This window comes from Rhinolophus hipposideros, assembly GCF_964194185.1.
Source record: "Rhinolophus hipposideros genome assembly, chromosome: 23".
Taxonomy (NCBI): Eukaryota; Metazoa; Chordata; class Mammalia; order Chiroptera; family Rhinolophidae; genus Rhinolophus; species Rhinolophus hipposideros.
In genome coordinates, this window is record NC_138069.1 from 1,998,101 (window position 1) to 2,019,580 (window position 21,480).

The 21,480-nt window shown below is 54.6% G+C and overlaps 1 protein-coding gene across 1 annotated transcript in view; it reads right to left on the reverse strand.

Annotated features, from left to right (window-relative positions):
* OBSCN (obscurin, cytoskeletal calmodulin and titin-interacting RhoGEF) overlaps positions 1-21,480 on the reverse strand; it is a gene marked incomplete at its 5' end in the record, with an annotated part of 64,885 nt that overhangs the window by 21,185 nt on the left and 22,220 nt on the right. The window contains 15 exons of the mRNA XM_081036186.1: positions 139-171; positions 390-587; positions 751-875; positions 1,116-1,194; positions 8,178-8,456; positions 9,246-10,116; positions 11,003-11,376; positions 11,899-12,171; positions 12,299-12,586; positions 12,887-13,162; positions 13,520-13,792; positions 19,630-19,705; positions 19,852-20,048; positions 20,324-20,596; positions 21,151-21,423. Of these exons, the coding sequence (XP_080892312.1) occupies positions 139-171; positions 390-587; positions 751-875; positions 1,116-1,194; positions 8,178-8,456; positions 9,246-10,116; positions 11,003-11,376; positions 11,899-12,171; positions 12,299-12,586; positions 12,887-13,162; positions 13,520-13,792; positions 19,630-19,705; positions 19,852-20,048; positions 20,324-20,596; positions 21,151-21,423 (3,888 nt within the window). The remainder of the gene's footprint in view (positions 1-138; positions 172-389; positions 588-750; positions 876-1,115; positions 1,195-8,177; positions 8,457-9,245; positions 10,117-11,002; positions 11,377-11,898; positions 12,172-12,298; positions 12,587-12,886; positions 13,163-13,519; positions 13,793-19,629; positions 19,706-19,851; positions 20,049-20,323; positions 20,597-21,150; positions 21,424-21,480) is intronic.

Here is a 21,480-nt window from a genome sequence, read left to right on the forward strand (position 1 = left end):
TGGGTGGCCTCCCTGCAGTGTGTATCCTGCATTCCACCCTCTCTCCACTGGATGGGCGTACCCACAACACCTTGCTGGGCCTCCTGCTCTCCCCTTGCCCTTCTGGGCTTGGCTCACCTGTTGCTGGGCTTGGCTCACCTGCTGCTGGCTTCTCTTCTGGGTCATTGGGGCCTGAAAGGCAGGGAAGTCAGATCTGCAGGAAGAAGGTGCCTCCCGCTTGGGCCTGGGAACCTGCTCCCAGGGTAGGAGTCCCAAGGGTGGCCCGCTCACTCCTACACCCAGGACCTTCCAGAACCTGAGCAGGCATCTGCCCACCCACTACACTTCTACACATGGGGCAATGACCGCAGGCCCAGCCCAAGCCTGTTGACATCAGCCCCAGCACTCACCTTGAACCAGCAGCCGAGCAGATGAGTAGGCGGCGCCCACGGCATTGCTGATGTAGGCCGAGTACTGGCCAGCATCCTCACTAGTGACCGAGAGGACCTCCAAGGTGTGCAGCGTCTTCTTGTCCACTAAACGGATGTGCGCAGAAGTGGCCAGGGGCTGCCCATCTTTGAACCAGTAGAGGTGGGGTGCCGGGTAGCCTGGAGCCATAGGGGGAGTAGTCAGCACAGAGTCATTGCCCACTGGGCAGCATGCCTTCCATGTGGCCCAGGGAGGGGATTCCTGGAGATACCCTGGCCATGGTGACCACCCGACCTCTGCTGGCAGGAGGCAGCGCCTGGCCCTCCGGCCCTCCCCCCTCACCTTTCACCTTGAGCTGGAACTTGGCCAGGCGTGTGCCAGGGGCCACCTGGAGGTCTTTCAGCTCCTCTACCACCTGGGGCAGCTGCCCCTCCTCTGACGTAGACTCTGCGCCCTCCTGCTCACGGCTGGCAGGGGACAGAGAGGGGCAGTGTGATGTGGCCGGGTGAGGGGTCCAGGGCAGGGGTGGGGTCAGGCCGAGATGGCTTCTGAGGTCTCCTGTTAACATGCTGGACAGAAACTGTGTGGCCTGGGTAAAGCCTCCAGGACAGATAGTGTCAGTTCAAGCTGGCACAGCCATCCATCCCCCACTCCAGGCCCGGGACTGCCAGCCTTCTGGGCACTGCCCACCCCTGCATGGCCCCCACCTGGACAAGTAGCCTTGGGCGCTGAAGTAGGATGAGGTCTCCGTGGCATCTGCAGCAGTGTCGTAGTCGGTGCTGGTCACTGGGGATGGAGGGTGCAGCTGGAGCCAGGCCCGAGGCCCCTCTGCCCGGGCACAGCCCCACCCCAGAGGCCACCAGTTGTTCCTGGGAGCCACTTATCCTCCTGGCTCAGAAGTCACGGAGACACAGCTTCCCTGGGGCCCCTCCCTTCCCCCAGGCTGTTACTAACTACAAGACCCAACAAATTGTAAATACAGGGTGACTGTGGGCTTCATTAATGGCAGGCAGGGACTGTAGCAGCATCTTCCAGTTCCATCCCTCTAGGGAATGGGGATGATGTATCTGGGCCTCAAAACCCGTATCTGGAGACTTCCACTTGTAGCCACAATGGAGTAACAGAGACTGGATTGCCTTCTGCTATGGACTGGAGGTTTGTGCATCCCCCAAATTCATATGCTGAAACCTAACCCTAAGGTGATGGTATTTAGAAGTGGAACCTTTGGGAGGTGATTCAATCATGAAGATGGGGGCCTTCATGAATGGGGTTAATGCCTTTAGAAAAGGGACCCCACAGAGCTACTCCCACCATGTGAAGACATTGCGAGAAAGGGGCCAACTACCATTCCAGAGGACCCAAATGTGCTGGCACCCTGACCTCAGACTTCCAACCTCCAAAACTAAGAAATACATTTCTGTTGTCCATAAGCCAACAAGTCTATGGTTGTAGACTTTGTTGTAGCAGCCCGAACTAAGACACCCTCCCACCTGAGACAACCAAAACAAACAAAATACATGAAACAATGGTTGTGATGTTGTGATTTATAGTAAGAAATATGTATTTGGTCCTTGTACTGTTCCTGGCACAGAGCTCCTAAAACCCTTGGAATTTTCTGTGCTGAGGATAACTGTGTCTTGATATTCGTGATATGAACCCTTGTCAACCACCCCTGAGTTTATGTGAATGAAGTGATTTTGGAAAACCCCTAAGGATGGGGGCTGGTTGCCAAGGGAACCAACCATGTGATTAGAGGGTTAGAATTTTCAGTTCCTCTGGGGAAAGGAGAGGGGCTGGAGATTGAATCAATCACCAATGGCTGGTGATTTAATCAATGGTGCCTGTGTAATGAAGCTTCCATAAAAATCCAAAAGGATGGGGGTTCGGAGAGCTTCCGGGTTGGTGAACACATGGAGATGCTGGGAGAGTGGTGGGCTGAGAGAGGGCATGGAAGCCCCTTGCCCCTTCTCCATACCTCACCCTGTGCGTCTCTTCCATCTGGCTGCTCCTGGATTATATTGTTTATAATAAACCGGCAATCTAGTAAGTAACATGTTTCTCTGAGTTCTGTGAGCTGCTCTAGCAAATTAATGGACCCTAAAGAGGGGGTTGAGGGAACCGCTTATTTATAAGCCAGTCAGTCAGAAGCACAGGTGACACCTGGGTTCACCATTATCATCTGAAGAGGAGGGGGGCAGTCTTCTAGGACCCTCAACCTGTGGGGACTGATGCTATCTCCACAGAGGCAGTGTCAGAACTGAGTTAAATTTTAAGACACAGAGCTGGTGTCACAGAGTTGCTTGTTGTGGGGAAAACCCACACACATTGGAATTGGGTACAGAATCATCAGAATGGTTTTTGTCACTAAGCATTAAGCAAGTGTGGATGCTGAGAGAAAAAATACCTACTAAGGACTCCTGGTGGCTAACTGGGCTCAAACTTAAAAGCAGAGCCTAGCAGCCACTTCTAACGGGAGTCCTCTCATGCAAACCATGCTTCAGGTAGAGGCCTGTACTGAAGTATCTACAACTGAGCTATTTGCACTGAAAAAGGTTCCCTTCTTCACCACACTCCAAATTGGAGATTCCTGTTGGTGTTGAATTGACACCAGTGACCACTGGTTGACACAAGTAAGGACACATGGTGTTCACAATGTTTCTGCCATCTGAGCCAGTCCTCATAAATGAGTTCCTGGAATATTAGGACCAATAGGACTGAGGCTTTCCATGTCCAATCAGAGCTATGCAGCTATATTCCCCCATCAGCATCTTCACTGACCAATCAGAGAGGCTCCACTCTGGCCAATCAGGACAGTGCTTTTTTGACCAATCAAACTATGAGGGTTTGGAGTCCTCATTTGCATGAGAATAGACCAATGAAGGAACCAGAGGTGAGGACTTCTGTGTATATAAGTCAGCTTCCCTTAGGCCCAAAGCACACACTTTCCCTTTCCACCAAAGACTGAAGACTACACTGCCCAGCTGGAGCGAAAACACCAAAGATGTCTCACGGGGCCAGAGTGGAAAAGAACAGGCAGAGCAGACCACCTCACACCACATGGGTGCAGAGCAGAGCTATGTAGCATGCCGCTACCTAATTGAGCTGTAACACTATTGAGCTGCTCCATAGCTGTGATGTCCCGCAGCTATGCTGCATGACAGTTGAGCTGCTCGCACTGAATAGTGTCCTTCTTCATCACAGTCCAAACTGGGGATTCCTATTGGTATTGAATTGACACCAAGGACCATTGGTTAACACAGGTAAGAACAGTAATGCTTACCGAGGAAACAGGTGAGCCCTGTGATTGCTTCAGTTTCCAGGTCCAAGAGAGGAAACTGAGGCAGACCCAGGTAGATCCTGAGTTGAGGAGACAGAGGCAGCTAGAGTCCACAGGACAGGTAACCAGAGAAGAGGTAGCTATACAGAGTCCCTCCCTTGAGGATATAGCAGAGCATATACTCGCATGTGCATTTGATGAAAGAACCACCTGAGGACTAGAGGAAACAGTGCCAGAGGAGCACAAGAGCTGGGATGCCACCCGTTTCCACAGCCAGACTGGAAACACGATCTGGCTGTGGAATTGGGCAGAGTACTCAGGAACTCTCACCCCAGTAGAGGGAGACGATCAGCTCTGCATGAGCGCTGCTTTGCCCTCACCTAACAAATCACATGCCAGACCCCAAAGGACTGACTGCTTCCAAGGAAGTCACTGTTTCCAGAACATAGCTCAAGAAGACTTGTAGGAATACACAGCATCCAGCTCCCAGCAGGGCAGTGAGGACTCAGAATGTCAGGCACCCAGTCACAGATCACCAGACATGTGAGAAAGCAGGAAAACAGGAGCCACAATGTGGAGAATAAGCAATCAGAACTGACACGATGTTAGAACTGGCAGCAAAGGATATTAATGCAGGTATCACAATTGTAGTCTGTGTTTGAAAAGTTAAGTAGAGACGACATATAAAAAAGACTCAAGTAGAAGTTCTACAAATTAAAAAGACAGTGGACAAGACTAATAGCAGATTAGATATTAAAAAAAAACAGTGAACGTAAAGGCATAGCAATAGAAAAATCCAAAATGAAATGAACAGTAAAAAAATTTTAAAACTTAGCATATCGGTGAGCTGCACTATGGCTTCAAGTGGCCTGATATACGTGTAACTGAAGTCCCCAAATGAGGGGGAAAGGAAAACTACTTGAAGAAATAATGGCAAAACATTTTCCAAACTTACTGAAAACTATAAACCCCAAATTCCAAGAAGCTCAATTGACTGCAAACACAAGGATACATAGAGTGCACCACATAATATAATCAAGTTACTCAAAACCAGTCATAAAAAGAAAATCTTAAAAAGTATCCAGAGACCGTATTTGCAGAAATTGACAAGCTGATCCTAAAATTCGTAAGAAAATGCAAGAGACCCAGAATGTTCAAAACAGTCTTGAAAAATAACAAAGTTGGAGAACTAACACTTCTAGATTTCAAAACTTACTACAAAGCTACAGTAATCAAGAAAGTGTGGTAATGTCACGACAGACATTTAGATCAATGGAATGGAAGTGAGAGCCAGAAATAAACCCATACATTTAATGGAAATTAGTTTTGGACAAGAGTTCCAAGACACTTTTATGGGGAAAAATTAGTCTTTTCAACATGGTGCTGAGACAACTAAATTTCCACATGAAAAGAATGAATTTGAGCCCTTATCTTACACGCATACAAAATGAACTCAAAATGGACCAAAGACTTGAATGTAAGAGTTAAAACTATAAAACTTTTAGATGAAAGCATAGGTGTAAATTTTTATGACCTTGGATTAAGCAGTGAGCTCTTAGACACGACAACCAAAGCACAAGCAACCAAAGAAAAAGTAGATAAACTGGACTTCACCAAAATTAAAAACTCTTGTACATCATAGGACACCATCAAGAAAGTGAAAAGACAACCCACAGAAGAGGAGAAAATATTTAAAAATCACATATATGAGAAAGGTCTAGTACTCAGAAAAATGAAAAGAATTTTTACAACTCAAAATTAAAAGACAAATAACCCAATATAAAAATGGGCAAAGGATTTGAATAGATGTTTCGTCAAAGAAAACATGCAAGCACATGAAAAGATATCCAGAGTCAGTCATTACCACTAGGAAAATGCAGTTAAAACCTCACACCCACTAGGATGGTTATTAAGAAAATTAACATAAGAAGTGCTAGCAAGGATGCGGGGAAACTGGAACCCTCATGCATTGCTGGTAGGGATGAAAATGGTGCAGCTGCTGTGGAAAACAATTTGGAGACTGCTCTAAAAGTTAAAGACAAAATTACCATATTACCCAGTAATTCCACTCCTAGGTATGTATCCAAGAGAACTGAAAACATACATAAAAAACTTATACATGATTGTTCATACCAGCATTATTCATAATAGCCTGAGCAACCAATGGCTAAACATCATTCAATGAATGGATAAGAAATCCATATACAATGGAATATTTTTCAGCTATAGAAAGGAATGCAGTACTGATGTATGTTACCCTGGATGTACCTTGAAAACATGCTCAGTGACAGAAGCCAGACACAAAAGGCCACATATTGTGTGATTCCATATATATGAAATGTCCAGAATAGGCAAATCCACGGAGACAGAAAGTGGATTAGTGGTTTCCAGTGGCTGGGAGGGGGATGGAGAGTGACGACTAATGGGTATGGGGTTTCCCTTTGGGATGATGAAAATGTTCTAGAATTAGATGGTAGTGATGGTTGCACAATCTTGTGAATACACTAAAAACCACTGAATTGTACACTTTTAAATGGTAAATTTTATGGTGTGCAAACTTCTAAAAAATTTAATATCCCAATAGAAAAGACAAATTATGTGCAGAGAAACAAATACAAGAATGACACCATATTTCTCATTGGAAACAATGCAATTTAGTAGACAGTGGACCTATGTCTTTAAAGTATGGGAAGAAAATGCTGTCCTAGCAAAAATATCTTTCAAAAATGAAACCAAAATAAAGAAATTTTTTTTCAGACATATAAAAGCTGGAAGAATTCCAGCTTGCCCAGACTACAAAACATGTTCTAAAACATCCTTTGGGTTGAAAGAAAGTGACACCAGATGGAAATCTAGGCCCATACAACAGAGTGAAAAGCACGGAGATAGAGGTACATGGAGAAATATGTAAGATCTTGTCTTATTTAAGATAACTGACTTGTTATTGTGTTTTAAATAATTTTTTTTCTTTTTTATTTTGAGAGAACTGTAGATTCACATGGTGTTTTAAGAAACAATGCAAAGATCCCATATACCCTTCACTTAGTTTCTGGCAATGTTAACTTTCAACTATAAAAGGTGACATTGATCTGTCTGTTGACCTTCAGACTTCACAAATTTCACATGAACTTCATTGAGTGTTCATGCAATAAAATGCAATTTTATTACTGTTGCACATGACCACAATGTCTTCTTTTTCCTTGCTGAGTAATATTCCACAGAACACAGGCTAACCATTCACCTCTGAAGGACAGGTGGTGAATGATTACCAGTTTGGGGCTAATAGGAATAAAACTATTCTGAGCATTTACGTACAGGTTTTGTTATGAACTGAGCTTTCATTTCTCGGATAAACGCCCAATAAAACAATTGCTGGGTCACATGGTAGGTACATGATTAGTTCTGTAAAAACTGCCACACCGTGGTTCCAGAGTGGCTGCACAGTTCTGCACTCCCACCAGCAATGCACGGGGATCCCACTTCTCTGCACCCCTACCTACATATGGTGTCATCACCGTTTTTCAGGTTAGCCATCTGATAACGTACAGGGATGTCTCGCTGGGGTATGCATGTGCGTTTCCTGTCAGCTAATATGTAAAACATCTTCCATGTACTTATTGGCCGTGTATATCCTTTCCAATGAAATGTCTGGACACGCTCCTATTCTAATTAGATTTTTAAACAATTTTTGCTTTTAATATTGAGCATGCTTCTATATTTTAGATAAAGTTCTTTATAAGATATATAGTTTGCATATATTTTCTCCCAGTCTGTGGCATTTCACCCTCCACATCAGGTCTTTCTCGGAGCAAAAGTTTTTAACTCTGATGAGGTCCATTTTACAAAGTTTTCCTTTTACGGGTCAAATATAAAAAGGCCTTTCCTAGCTTTAGGTTTTATTTTTCTAAAGTCTTACAGTTTTATATTTTACAAATATGTAATCCATTTTGAGTTCATTTTCATATAAGGTCGAGGTTCTTTTTTTTTTGCTTATAAATGTCTAAATTACTCTGTTGAAGTTCTATCCTTCCTCCACTTAATTGCTTTTGTATTTTTGTCAAAAATCAGTTGGACATATTTGTAAGGATGATGGCATGGTCTTTGCTGCGATCATCCTCTATCCTGAGCTATCTAAGGGTCTCCCAGGCGTCACTTTGTTAGAATGAAAGGTGCTCCTACCTCCCTTGTCACTTAGGAATTCCAAGGAATTTAGGAGCTGTGAGCCAGGAACATATGAGATCTGACAGGTATTACTTATTGCCCACAGTGCCATTAACCACCTCTATGCCTGGGGGCCACATCCAAACGTTCCTGGGCCCCTCCCAGTACTGATGCTTCTCAAAGAGTTAAGGCCCCGCTCCAGGGGGTTCCCAGAGAGCTCTCCATGGGCCACAAGGCATTGAGACCCCAAATCTGGACCATCCCCCCACCCAGCCCTGCCGCTCCCAGCCAGGAGTCCCCGCACCACCCACCCTTGGCGGGCCACACTCACAGTCCACACGAAGCTCGGCCTTGGTGGAGGAGACACCCACACTGTTCTCAGCCAGGCAGCGGTAGACACCCATGTCTGCCGGCACCACGGCTGTGATGATGAGCTGGTGGCTGCCCTGCTGGTCGTCACTGATCATGTAGTGGTCATTCTCTTCCAGCACCCTCCCATCCTTGAACCAGCGCACACTGGGCACGGGCTGGCCCATCACCACACAGTCAAAGCTCACAGGGTACCCGTCCTGCACCTCCTGATTCTGCAGCTCAGTCAGGAACACTGGGGCTGGGAGGGATGGGCAGGGTGTGCGAGTTAGCCCCAGCCCCCCACTCCCAATTGTGACAGCTGCAGCGGGTCCCCCATGTGACCTGCGGGCCTCCATTCATGTGAGAGTGCTCACAGACGTGGTGGCTAAGCAGAACTCCATCTCTGCCTGCTGAGCTCCCCCTCCTCCCCATTCTCTAGGTCAGTCCTTCCTTTGTCAGCTTGGTTTCCAAGACATCCCGAGGCCAGAGGGACAGCAGAGGGAAGCGGGGAGGAGGAGAGGTGAAGAGGGGGGTGAAAGCTGTGTGGCTGGGAGTCCAGGGTTGGCAGCATGAGGGGCTCAGAACTGGAGAGGGGAGATTTCACGACATGACAACGTGGGTTATCAACACCCTTTCTGTCATTTCTAGGGACATGCAAATAAACAATGAGATGGCTTTTTAATTTTAGTTGCTGGAGTGGGAAATGGGGTTCAGACTGGGTCACATGGAACCCCGCATTTTATACAGGTTTCATGTCAAACTCTCATGGAGAAAAAGCCCCCAAACCAGAATTCCCATAGTGGGCTCACAGATGAGAACTCTTGAGAGGCTAGCTAGTAACAGGCAGAGACAGGGTGAAATGAGCTCTGTCCACCCCAAAGTCAGGGCTCTTCCCAGTTCAGTGGGAAGCATCTGAGCCCAGTTTAGCATCTGCCAAAGGCCAGAAACTGGAGCCCAGTCAACTCCTTGACCTTTCAGCTGACCCTGGTTACCCACCAGCATTGACCCTCCTCTCTTTCGCCCCACCCCATGCAGCTTGCAGACTCACCAGTCTCTGTGGTCAGCAAGCTTGGCAGTGGCTCTGGAGGCGCTGCAGGGACCAGGGACACCTTGGCGATGCGCATCTCCACGCCCCGGGGCCCCTGCTCTGACAGGCTGATGTCCACCCCGATGCCCAGTGTGCCAAACATCTCCCGGAAGCGGGTGGCTGCCTGGTGGGCCTCGGCCAGTGCCTCAAAGCGGATGCAGATCAAGTGCTCGTCCTCGCGGTACGTCTGCCAGTCCCCAGGCTCCTCGGTCTGCAGTGAGCCCTCATCCGCGCTCAGGAATATCTCCTCGTCTGAAACCTCCGCTGGGCCCTTGGTGCGGAAGAGACGGTGCAGCCTCCGGGCTGCCCGGCGGAAGGTGTCGTCGAGTTCACTGCTGGAGGAGCTCTCGGCCTCACTCTCTGTCCCGCTGACCACCACATGGGCGCTGTGGGCCACGTGGCCAAACTTGCTGCTCACCTGACAGGTGTAGTGACCGGCATCGGCACGGCCCAGGCCGGTGACCAGCAGAGAGCAGGTGCCATCCCCAAGCTGGTCAATGTGGTAGTGACGGCCGTCAGTCAGCTCCACACCATCTTTCAGCCAGCGAGCTTGCACATCTGCCTTGCTGGACACCACACACTCCAGACATAGGACGTCCCCGACTTGTGCCTCTGTGTCCCCAAATGTGCGGCGGAACACAGGCCCTTCCTGCTGCTTCATCTCCTTCCGCACCTTGTAGCCCTTGAACACAGCCTGGATCTTCATGGCTGCTTTGTCCAGGGATGGGTCACCCAGGTCCTCGGCACTCAGGCCTCCCAGAAGCGGGCACACTGCTGCTGGCTGCTCCTGCTGCTTCTGGGGCTTCCCAGAGGGGACTGCTGGGGCCCCAACCTGTGTGCATGGGTAAGGTGGGGAAACTGAGGCCCAGGTCTGGGAAAAGATGGACGGGGCATCCCGGGCCAGCTAGACTAGAGCCTGGCCTGTGCCCCAGCTCCACGCCTCACTCCTGCACACCACTCTGTCTCCATCTACTGGCAACTGCACTTCCTTCACTGAGGCTGGGTGCCTGACAGCTCCTGTTGTAACAAGGAGCAAACCCACCCTCCCTGAAATCACTTTACACAGTCACCCAAATGGAGACTCACAGGGTTGTGAGGAATACGTTGGCGAGGCCAGTTCTACTCTTTAACAAGGTTTTAACAACCAAGTTTTAACATGAGTGAGCGGTAGATAGTGGATGCGTGGATGTATAGGTGGGGGTATGAGCACAGGTAAGTAGATATGTGAACGGATGGATGGTGGTTGGAGGGATGACGGATGGACAGATGAGTGAATAGGTAGATAAGTAAATAAATGTATGGAGACATTATGAATGAATGGTGGATGGGTGGATAAATGGATGGCAGATTGATGGATGAATGTATGATGATGGACAGATGGACAGGGGATGGATGGATGGATGGGATGGTGGGAGGTAAATGCACGAATGGATAGATGGTGGATGGGTGGGTGGATGGGTAAATATGTGAATAAATGGATGGCGATAAACACAGGGTGCATAAATGGATGATGGATGGATGGTGGATGGATGGATAAAAGGATGGTAGGTGGATGGATGGATAAATGGAAGGCGATGGATGGACAGGAGGTAGATGGGTTGATGGGTGGAAAAATGGAGGACAGATGGATGAATGGATGATGTGTGGAGGGACGGTGACTTGATGGCGAAAATCTGAGATACCAAGGCCTCCTTTGCAGGCTAACCTGGAAAGCTCACCTTGCTGGCCAGTGGAGAGGTGCTGGGCCTCCCCGCCTTCTTGAGGTAAGTGACCAGAGAAGGAGTGCCTGCCCGGGATTCATCCTCAGAGCTGGTGTGTGAGAGGTCAGCCTCGCCGGTGCGTGCCAGCTCGTCAGCTGTGGAGTACTCCTCTGAGAGGTCCGGGGCCATCTCCTCTGCCTCTTGCCGCAGGCGCTGCAGGCGACCATCCTCCTCGGGCAACTCGCTGATTGAGTCTAGGGTGGGTTCACGGCTCATGCGGCGTTTCCGGGCCAGGACTTCCCACAGCAGGTGCAGGTCGCCTTCCTGGGCTGCTTCAGGGGGCAAGCTGGGCTGCATGGGAGCCTCATCCTCGGATCTTGGTTTCACTGCCACTGGGGACAGCAGGGTACTGGTCAACTGGGCAGGAACAGAGCCATGACCCAAGCTAGCCTGGGCTGCTGACTGTGGTCGCCCCCCATAGGACTCTGCTCTCTGCCTGGGCTCCAGAGAGCTCTTATGGCACTGTCTTTACGAGCTTTCACAGACTCTGTCTAGACCTCAGCTTCTGCTGGTCAGGCCAGGCCGCAGCCTACCTCCTGTGCAGAGGTCATGGGGAGGTGCAGAGTGCAGAGGGGAGGCAGCGCAGAGTGCAGGGGCTGGAAGACTTATGGGGTCAGAAGTGGGTACCAAGGGCTGCCATCGTCAGGATCCTGCTCAGGGAGGAGTGTGGCCTGAGATGCCAGTAACACGGGTCCTGACATGAGGCTGAGCTTCGCTGGGTCTGTGCACTTGCTCAGTAGGCCTCGCTCCCCTGGGCAGTTCCTCTGCGTGGAGGGCCACCCCCCCCCACCGGCATACCCCAGGGCTCACCCTCAGTCCTCCACCCCCTACACTGGACCCCAAGGAGGACGCACCGTGGAAGGTGGTGGCACCGGCAGAGGCGGGGTCCAGGGCCGGGCCACAGCGGTACTCGCCCTGGTCCTCGGCGGAAAAGCCCCGGATCACCAGGGTGTGCTGCCGACCCTGGCAGAGAACCTGAACGCGCCTGCTGGGCTGGATGCGCTCTGTTCCCTTCAGCCAAACCACCTCGCCTGCCTCAGCCACCTCGCACTCCAGACGCAGGTCCTCGCCGGCAGACACCTGCCGGCTCTCGGGGGCAGAGGACAAAAGGGTGGACTCCAGGGCCTCTGTTGGGAACAGCGGGTGGGGATGGGCACAACAGCAGGTGTGAAGCCCGGTCCTCCACTTAGAGAGGCCGGAAAGCTCCAGACCGGACCCCCGCCCTCATCCGCGTGAACCAGGGCGGCGACTCACCGAGCCTCACCGTCTGGGGCAGATGCACAGGCTCCCCAGCGCCCGCGGGGCCCACGGCCGCCACGCGGAAGCGGTAGGTCTCCCCAGGGGCCAGACCGTCCACCACGCACTCAGGCCCCGGCACCAGCTCGTGACACAGCCGCCACTCGCCGGTGGCAGCCGCCTTCATTTCCACACGGTAGCCGCAGAGGCCCCCGCCACCGTCGCTCGTGGGGGCCACCCAAGACAGCGTCACGGAGCGGCCGCTGCGCCCTACGACCTCGGCATCCTCCGGGGGGTCAGGGAGGCCTGCGCGGGGGCGTGGGGGTGTAGGCAGTCTGTGCAGCACCTCCCCAACCGCTGGGGTCTAATGCTGGGACCCAGTATGGGTGCGGGCAGACCACCCCCGGCCGGTGAGCCTCGGTCCCGAAGCTGCCCGCCTCAGGGAGCAAGGATCTCGCGTTTCGGTCACAGAGACTGTGAGCCCGAGCCCACCCAGGGTGGGGGACTCAGCCCCCAGCAGCCTCTGGGGCTGGAACCTCCCGCCCCTACCCCCGCCCCCCCCCAGAGCCCTGAATCTGAGCTGTAGCCCGTGGGCAAGCCACCCACCCAGCACGGTGAGCCGCGCAGACGCCACGGCATCGCGGGCGGCGAAGGTGACCTCGCCGGCGTGGTGAGGCTGGGCGCTGCGCAGCAGCAGAGCGTGGTGGCTGCCCTCGGCAGTGACCGTCCAGTCCGCGTCGTTCGGCTGCACTGCCGCCCCATTGATGTACCAGGTTGCCTCGCCCACCAGCACCGCTTCGCTGAGCGAGCAGCTGAAGTGGGCCTGCCCCCCGATCCGCACGACCTCGTCCCGCGGCGGCTCCAGGACTTCCAGGCGCCACCCTGCGGGGCGGGGCGGGGCCGGGGGCGTGAGCACGTGACGAGGGGTGGCCTCTCGGGGGCTTGGAGACCCCCCAACCACCCCTTCCGACTGCCCCCACCCTCCCACCACCTCCACGAAAAGGCAGCGGCCCAGCTCCGGCGGGAGGGGTCTCAGAGACCAACAGCCACACCCCTCCCCCCTCCCCCCCCAACCCCACTTCCAAGAAGCCCCACAATGCAGCGTTTCGTGAGAGGTTTGAGAGACTTGCGGGCCTCTTTTGGTCCCAGCTCCACCACCCGCTCCCTGCACCCGCTCCCTGCACCCCTTCAGCGTGGTATCCGCTGGGAAGGATGGAGAGACCGCAGGACACCCCGTACCTCTGACGGTGAGGAATGCTGATGTCACCACATGCCCCGCCAAGAAGGTCACCCTGCAGCTGTCCTGCAGCCGCAAGTTTTTGAGCAGCAGCAGGTGCCGCAGACCATTCTCGAAGTAGACCACTTCGGTGTTCTCAGAGGTGCCCACAGGCTCGTCATCCAGCAGCCAGGTGTGGGCTGCCACCTCCGGCTGGGACAGTTGGCACTCGAACAGCGCCTCGCCACCTTCTAGCGCCTCCACGTTCTCCAGGCCCTTCACCACCATGTTCTTGGCTTTGGGAGGGAGGGGTGGCTCAGTGCATAGGGTCCTCCTGCACCCAGATCCCCCCACAGTCACGTGGGAGAGCCCCCCCCCATGACATAAGGCTGGACAGAATGCAGCTGGCCACGTGGAGGGAGACCCATGGTGTTCACGTGGAGCCATCACGTGTGGCCTCCCAAGGCCCTGCCCACCTCCACACCATCACCACACTAGTGGCAGGTTGCGGGGGGGGGGGGTGTCCTCCCCATCTCACAGGTGAGAAGCCTCACAGATGTTCCCAAAACTTGCCAGAGCTCAAAACTGGCCTGAGACTTCCACCCCTTATCCTGGCTGCAGGTGGGGCTCTGCAGCCAGGATAAGGGGACATGGGCCCCTTTCCTCTGTTTCCCATTTAGCACTATCACACCTGCTGGGCTACTCCCCTCATTCACTAGGACCAGAGAGACCTCTGCCCTCATTCCCCAACCCTCTGGTTCTCTCCTCCATACAGTATGTGAGACTAATAAGCAGCCACATGTTTTTCAGGGAAGTCATGAACTCAGTGCCTGGCTGTGGCGGCTAGCCCCTCCCAGCACTGTTCCCACGACAGGCCATTGCACTGCAGGTATCTAGCCAAGAGGAGTGACAAGAGGGGACAGTGGAATGGGAATGGAGGGATGCCTGGGGGGCAGCAGGGAGTCAGGACAGCGGACTGAAGGATACAAGGGGCCAGGTGGTGAGGGCAAGCAGGAAAGGAGTGCCAGGGGCACAGGGCTGCCCTGGCTGCTGGGGAGGGTCTGGCCTGGATCCACAAGACAGCGAGGAGCCAGTACAGTCACTGAGCTGGAGGTCCAGGCCCATAGCCCCAACTGCTGTCCGGGCATCTGTCCCAAATGGAACCCACACAGCCCTGATGCTCCCTCCCAGCTCATCCAGAGCCCAAGCCTGTGCCTGCAGGCAGGTGCGTCTGCTCTGGACAGGGCACTGGGAAGTGAAGGGGTGAAGGTTGTGGGGAGGCATCTCAGAGCACAGCACCCCCCGGGCCATCCGCGTCCCTCTACCAGACCTCCTCCCACCCTGAGCTGCTTATGCCACAGACCAGACTCCCACCAGCCCCTTTCCTCCTCACGTTACAACTAACGGCGCCAACAAGGACTCAGGAGTCTGACCACCTCCTGCTCCAAAGGAATGATCAGGAGGGGTGGGCACCAGAGAGAAAGGCGGGCACAGTCACTGCTGGAGCTCACCTTCCTTAGTTCTCATCCAAGGATGTCACCACTGCTTTATTTGATAAAATCCTAGATTTTAAAGCAGCAGCCAGTCCCTGAGCACTTGCTGTCCCCACTTCCCTACACTGCTCCGTTCTCCATTCGGCCCTGCTCACGGCTGAAGGCTCTGCCCAGATGTCCATGAGGCCCACTGCTGTCCCTCCCTATAGCGCCTGTCACATTTTCCAGTGCACACGTCGGGTGTCGCAGTGAAGGGAGGGCTTTTTGCCTATTCCCTGCTGTGCTCCCAAGTACCAAAACATGTGTTCACAGAACTTAGTCATTGAACCAGTGAGTGAATGGAGGTGGGGGGTGGGGGGAACCTCAGGTAGCCAGTGGCTGGACTGGTCTCACCTACTTGTATCTGCTGTCCAACTTGGATGGCCCCCTGACAACTGTGTCCACCCTCGAGCTCACTCTCCACCAGGAGCTTTTCAGATTTTCCCAAAGGAGAAGTGGCCCCAGCCAAACAATGCCCCCTTCTACAGAGCGAGGCAGCCCAGTGTCCCCACTCTTGGTTGCCCAACAGCATATGCTTTCAGGGACATGGGGCTTGGCGAGCCCTCTAAGTGACTAGCCTGGGAAGGGGCAGAGCTGGGATCTGAGTCCCACCGAGGGCCCAGCCGACCCCAGGCCTATTCGCTCACTCACCCGGAAGCTACTTCCTTGCCTGCCTCTACCTCCCCAGTGCTTCAGATGCAGATTCTTTAGGTGCAGCCTCTGCCCAGGGTTTGTGTAGCCACCCTGTCCTATCAGGCTGCTTGAAGAGGGGCTGGGCGAGTGGGCTTCAGCAGGCTCCAGCTGCTGGGATCCTGTCTTTCTAGTCACCGTCACACAGCGCTGGATGTTACCACTTGCTGTTCCACCACGTGGCTCAGCTTGAGCCAGGGGGAAGCCTGCTGGGCCTGGGGCTGCCCACCGGGCGGCCTCACCTTGCACTTGCAGCAGGGCTACCACGCGGGTACCCGCGGCCTCACAAGAATAGATGCCACTGTCGCAGGGCAAGGCCGGCCTGAATGACAGCCTGGCCACGGTCCAGTCCTGCTCTATGACGACACGGTGCCCGTCGGCGCACACCTCCTGCTCGTCCATCTTCCACGTGGCCTGCACTGGCCTCGAGTACTGGCAGAGGAGCTCGGCCGGGCCGCCCTCCTCCACCGCCAGGTCCTGCATGGCACTGACCACCTCCACCGTGGGATCTGTCGGCCGACACGCCAGGCACGCGTCAGCCGGAGCAGTGTGGCCGGGGCCCACCCACCCTCTAAGGCCAGCATCAGCGGCTCAGCGGCAAGCAAGCGCAGCGCTGTGGCAGGAAAGGACCTCATGGTGGCGGCCCACGGCCTTTCATGAGGGGCAAGCCTCAACCCCACACGCCCCACTCATGGCAGTCCAGCTCCATCTGCTGGGCCCCTCCTGGCCCTTCTTGTTCTCTGAGCCCCCATCTCCCAGGGCCTGGAGCTCACATTGCCACAGCAGGGACACAACACCCTCTTCCTGAAAGGCTGGGAGTCCCCTCAGGGTCCACACCCTCTGCTAGGCACACAGCACCTCCAGTCCAACTTTTCCCTTCTCCAGGGGCCTCTTTGCCCCTCTGGGGGTCCCCTTTCCCATCTCTACCTGGCAAACTCCTAGTCAACAAATGGTTCACCCCTCAGACCCGGGGGAATCTCCACATTCATTCTGCATCAGTGCAGAGGAGGCCTATCGGCAGCCATGCCAGGGGACTCACACCAAGTGGCCATCCCAGGAAACCCGACATTCCCACTAGGAGGGCACGAAGGGGTTCCTGGAAGCCCACTGCCCTCCCCAATGGCTAACTCTTTCCCAGAAGAGCACATACTGACCCAACCCACAGTGGTAGAGGCAGCCTCAAGCAGGGACAGGGCGGGCCAGGTCAGGACTGGAAGGCTGCCCTCTGGGTGTGCACCTGATGTATATGCAGCCGCAGAGTGGTTGCCAGGTGGCAGTAATAGCCAGGGCTCCATAAGCAGGTGGACATGGGGTCGGCCTCCAGCTTCATGCTCTGAGACTGGTCTTCCTTCTCATCCATGAAGCAGGACTGCAGCCTGCCCTTACACTCACCCAAAGCACATGTGGAGTGATGCCAGTCCCTGAACTCCTGCCCCGGGAAGCATGCGGAAGCAGCAGGGACAGAAGCGCCAGTGTGGGCAGGGTCCCATTGGCTGGTACCTTTTACCAACAACTTGGCCGTGGAGACCAGAGGCCCTGCACGGTAGGTGATGGTGCCTGAGTCGGCAACCCCCAGGTCCGACAGCGTGAGGGAGTAGAAGGTCCCATCACGCACGCAGATGGCACTCTGGGGGCCGTCCTGCAGCAGGGTCCCATCCAGCCACCAGCGGGCCTCCAGCCCACCTGCACAGGACACCTCGCAGGAGAACGTGGCCACCTCCCCCGCAAAGACGTCCACGTTCTGCAAGCCACGTACCAGGCATGGTGCTGCCTCTGCACAAGAGGGCAACAGGAGGGCAGGCTTGGGGTGCCCTAGGACCACGGGACCACATCATGTACACCATTTGGGGGCTCCCTGGGGTTGGGGTCCAGAGATTCACCTAGGCCACCTGTCCCACTTTGCTCATGGAATGAGACATGCAGACCACTCACAGAAAGCCCGTGGAGAGCCAGCTCAGCCCCTCTGCCCCCACACGTCCCTCTGGAACATGCCTGGTTTCACCAAAATACATGGATGACATGACTGCACAGCCTCTTCAGAAGGCAGAACAGATAAACCCTAAGCCCCATGGCTACAATCTTTGTGGGGTGGGCTGTGAGGTAAGGAGGAGAGGCCATTGGGTTGCCACTGAGAAGGCAGGGCCTGTCTTAGGTACTGAGCCCTCTGTCTCTGTGGGTATGGAAACAGGTGCTTCTCCTGTGCCCAGAAGGCCATTTGTCCTGATGTACCCTATGGTCCCTCTGATCTTAAGATTCCAAAGCCCTAATGCCCGTGGCAATTGCTCCCTGCCCCATTACCCAGCAGGCCCCAACCCAGGGGCTTCCCAAATGCAGCTGCTGCCTGCTTTGCGCTCCCATACCTGTCCCAGCCAGGCCCTCCTCAGAAGCCCCCGATGCCCTTCCTGTGTGTGCACCACTGACACTCCAGCCCTAGCCCCCCCCGCTTGTCCCCACCCTCTTCCAAGAGTGCACATCTGATGGTCCCTGTCTGCTCCAGATCCATATTCCCATGTCCAGCACTGTTCCCAAACTGGCCCATACATCACCTACCAGGACACCCATTCAAACATCCCCATGCCCATGGCCCTCCCCTGAGGATATGGCCGGGTGTCTGCACCCAGGCTAGCTGGTGCAGGCTGGGGACACCTGGCTAACGGAGGTCAAGGTACAGCCCTCAGCAAGGCCCACAAGGCCCAGCCTAGCTCCATGTCCCCCTCACATATACCCACCCTGATGAACACACAGGCCCTTACCGGCCCAGCCCTGTTCAGGACACTGCTCCTCTCCCATCACTCAACTTGAGGCCTTTCCCAGCCCCTTAGGCCACAGAGCTGGCTAACATCCCCTGAACATCCCCTGAAGACTCAGGATATGGCTTTGTCTCCAGTGTCCAACGCCCCCATGGGATTGGAGCTCACCAAGAGCAGAGCTGCACCTGGCCCCTCTCGAGGTCTAGAACTTTGACAAGGTTAGGAGCTTAGAAGGTTTGTTCAATGGATGGATGGTGGATGGTGGATGGATGGGTGAACAGACAGATGGTTGGGTAGATGGATGATGGTAAATGAATAGATGGATGGATTGATGAATAGATAGTGGATGGATGGAAGGATGGATCACTGATAGATGAATGGTGGATGAATGGTACATGGTGGATGGGTGAATGATGGATGAATGGATGGTGGATGGATGGATGGATGGATGGATGGATGGATGATGGTGGGTGGATGGATGGATGGATGGATGGATGATGGTGGTGGATAGGTAGATAGTGGATCAATGAATGATGATAGATGGCAGGTGAATGATGGTGGAGGGATGAATGGATGGTGGATGGATGGATGAACAGGATGGATGGTAAACAGATGGTTAGAAGGATGGGACTAGCATGAGAACCAACAGTACGGCAGCAGGGGAGGAGCACTCAGGAATATCCAGATCTTCAGACAAGGTATAACCCAAGTTGGAGGTCCTTGAAATCCACTATACCCAAAACTATATACGTGTCACAGGTGTGCTAGTGCATAGTCACCTGGGAACCTTCCTACTGTGCATGTGTGTGTTAACATGACCTGTGTCATAGGAGTAGTCACATAAAGGGTAGCAGTGTGGAAAGCTTTGCTTTCACCTCAGGGTCCAGACTGCCGTGGCCAGGCTCCCCATCCCCCTCATGCAGAGAGCACTAACCCCACACAGGGATCCCCACACACACCAAAAGTCTCTTGAGCTGATCCTCACCAGCCTACCACAGTGCAAGCTCCAGTCCATAGCTTCAGCAGTCAGGGGTTGGAAAACTGACACCCAAGGCAAGCTCACTGCTTGGGTTTCTGGCCATACCATGCCCCAACAACTCCATGAGTAGGGACATGGGGACATCCCAAGCAGGTTGCTGGGTGTGGGAGGGGGCTGCCCACCTGTGACCTTCAGCTGGGCCTCTGAGCTACATGAGCCCACTTGGAAACTGATGGTTCCAGAATCCTCGAGGGTCACCTACGGGAGCAGAGATGGGGTCTCAGCCTGGCAGTCCATTGCAACTATTTCTGCTGGCAAGTCCCCAGCCCAAGGCAACTGGAGTTGGAACCTTCCCCTCCACACCCCTGGGAGCCTGTGGATGGAGGCAGGTCCCAGGGTCCCACCTTGTGGAGGGTGAGAGAGTGCAATGTGCCGTGCTCCACTGTGATGTCGTTCATCTCATTGGCCTGCAGGGGAACCCCTCCCAGGGCCCAGCGGACCTCCTGGCTGCAGGCTCTGGACAGCCGGCACTGGAAATGGGCATCTTGGCCCTCGCTGAGCTGCACATCCCGCAGGGGTTCCAGGATGGTCACATCGGGGGCTGTACCAGGGAAAGCATCGCATCAGCCTTGGCACCTGGGATGCCCCCCAGTTCTGGTGTCCACCCCCTACACCCCACCTCAATTCTGGCAGACAGACACAGGCAGGGCACCACTCACCCCTGATATCTCAGGCCCCCCCAGAACCACCTGTGCACAGAGCTACCTCCCGCCGGTTCCCCACCCCGAAAGCAGGGACCCTTGCAGTCTCTCTCCCCCTCAGCAGCGCCTGGCTGTTCCAGCTGTGGGTGTGGTGGCAGCTGCCCATGCCCACTACCTCTGACAGTGAGCTGGGCAGAGGACATGTGGAGGCCCACGTGGAAAGAGACGGTGCCTGCATCCTCTGGTGTCACGCCCTTCAGCCGCAGTGTGTGCGTGCGGCCACCCCGCACAGCCACCTCTGTCACCTCATTACTCTGCAATGGCAGGCCCTGGAGGCGCCACCCCACATCCGTGGCACCGGTGCGTGACACCTCGCAGCTGAACTCCACCTCCCCGTCAGCCTGCACCTCGGCGTCGAGCAGACCCCGCACTATGGTTACCTCCGGCTCTGGAGTGTGGGCGACAGGGACCCATTATGAAGCAGGACTGAACGCCCGGGTCAAGCTCCCACACCCGTCCTCCAGGGAGCCTTCTGGAGGCTCACACTGCTCTGCTGTCACCGCCTCCATCTGCCCCACACAGCATTCGTCACAGTTATCTACAAACATGGACCCCTCCCGTGACGCTGAGCTCCTGGGGGCAGAGACTGGACTGAGGGTGCCTCTGTTTAGAGGAAGTGACGAGGGGCTGCAGGGTGGTGAGCTGCCTCTGTCCATCCCCACCCTGTGGCTGGGACATTCAGGGAGGCCAGACCTTTGGACAGACAGGCAGGGGCTCAGAGAGGGCGGCCCAGGTCAGACTGACCCACCTAGCAGCTGGGGGCCGGAGGCAGCAGCCAGGGGACACAGCCTGTTTTCCTACTTTTGACAGGGAAGTGGTGCAGACACGAGAAGGGAGAGCTTGTAACCCCAGGGGCCTGAGAGCCACCCTGGAATAGCACCTGGCTAGAGGGCGTCGCCCAGGGTAGCTATAAGAGGAGTGGGTGCAGCAGGGAGGGCTCACCTCTGACCTTGACAGAGGCCAAGGTTTTCTGGCCACCCACCATGCAGGCATACTCGCCCGTGTCCTTGACCTCCAGCCCGTGGATCAGCAGCTCACACGTGGCCCCCTGGTAACGCATCTCGTACTTGGGGCCTGCACGCAGTTCTGTACCCTCTTTAAGCCACTGCACAGGAGCTCCGCGCTCCACCTTGCTCAGCTGGCAGCACAGTCGGGCCACGCCGCCCACTTCCTCCTCTGTGCCCTGCAGCTCAGTCTGGAACATGGGCCCGGGGGCTGGGGGCCAGGGGATGTTTAGAGGTGCTGTGCAAGGCCCCCTCTGCGGCACAGGGG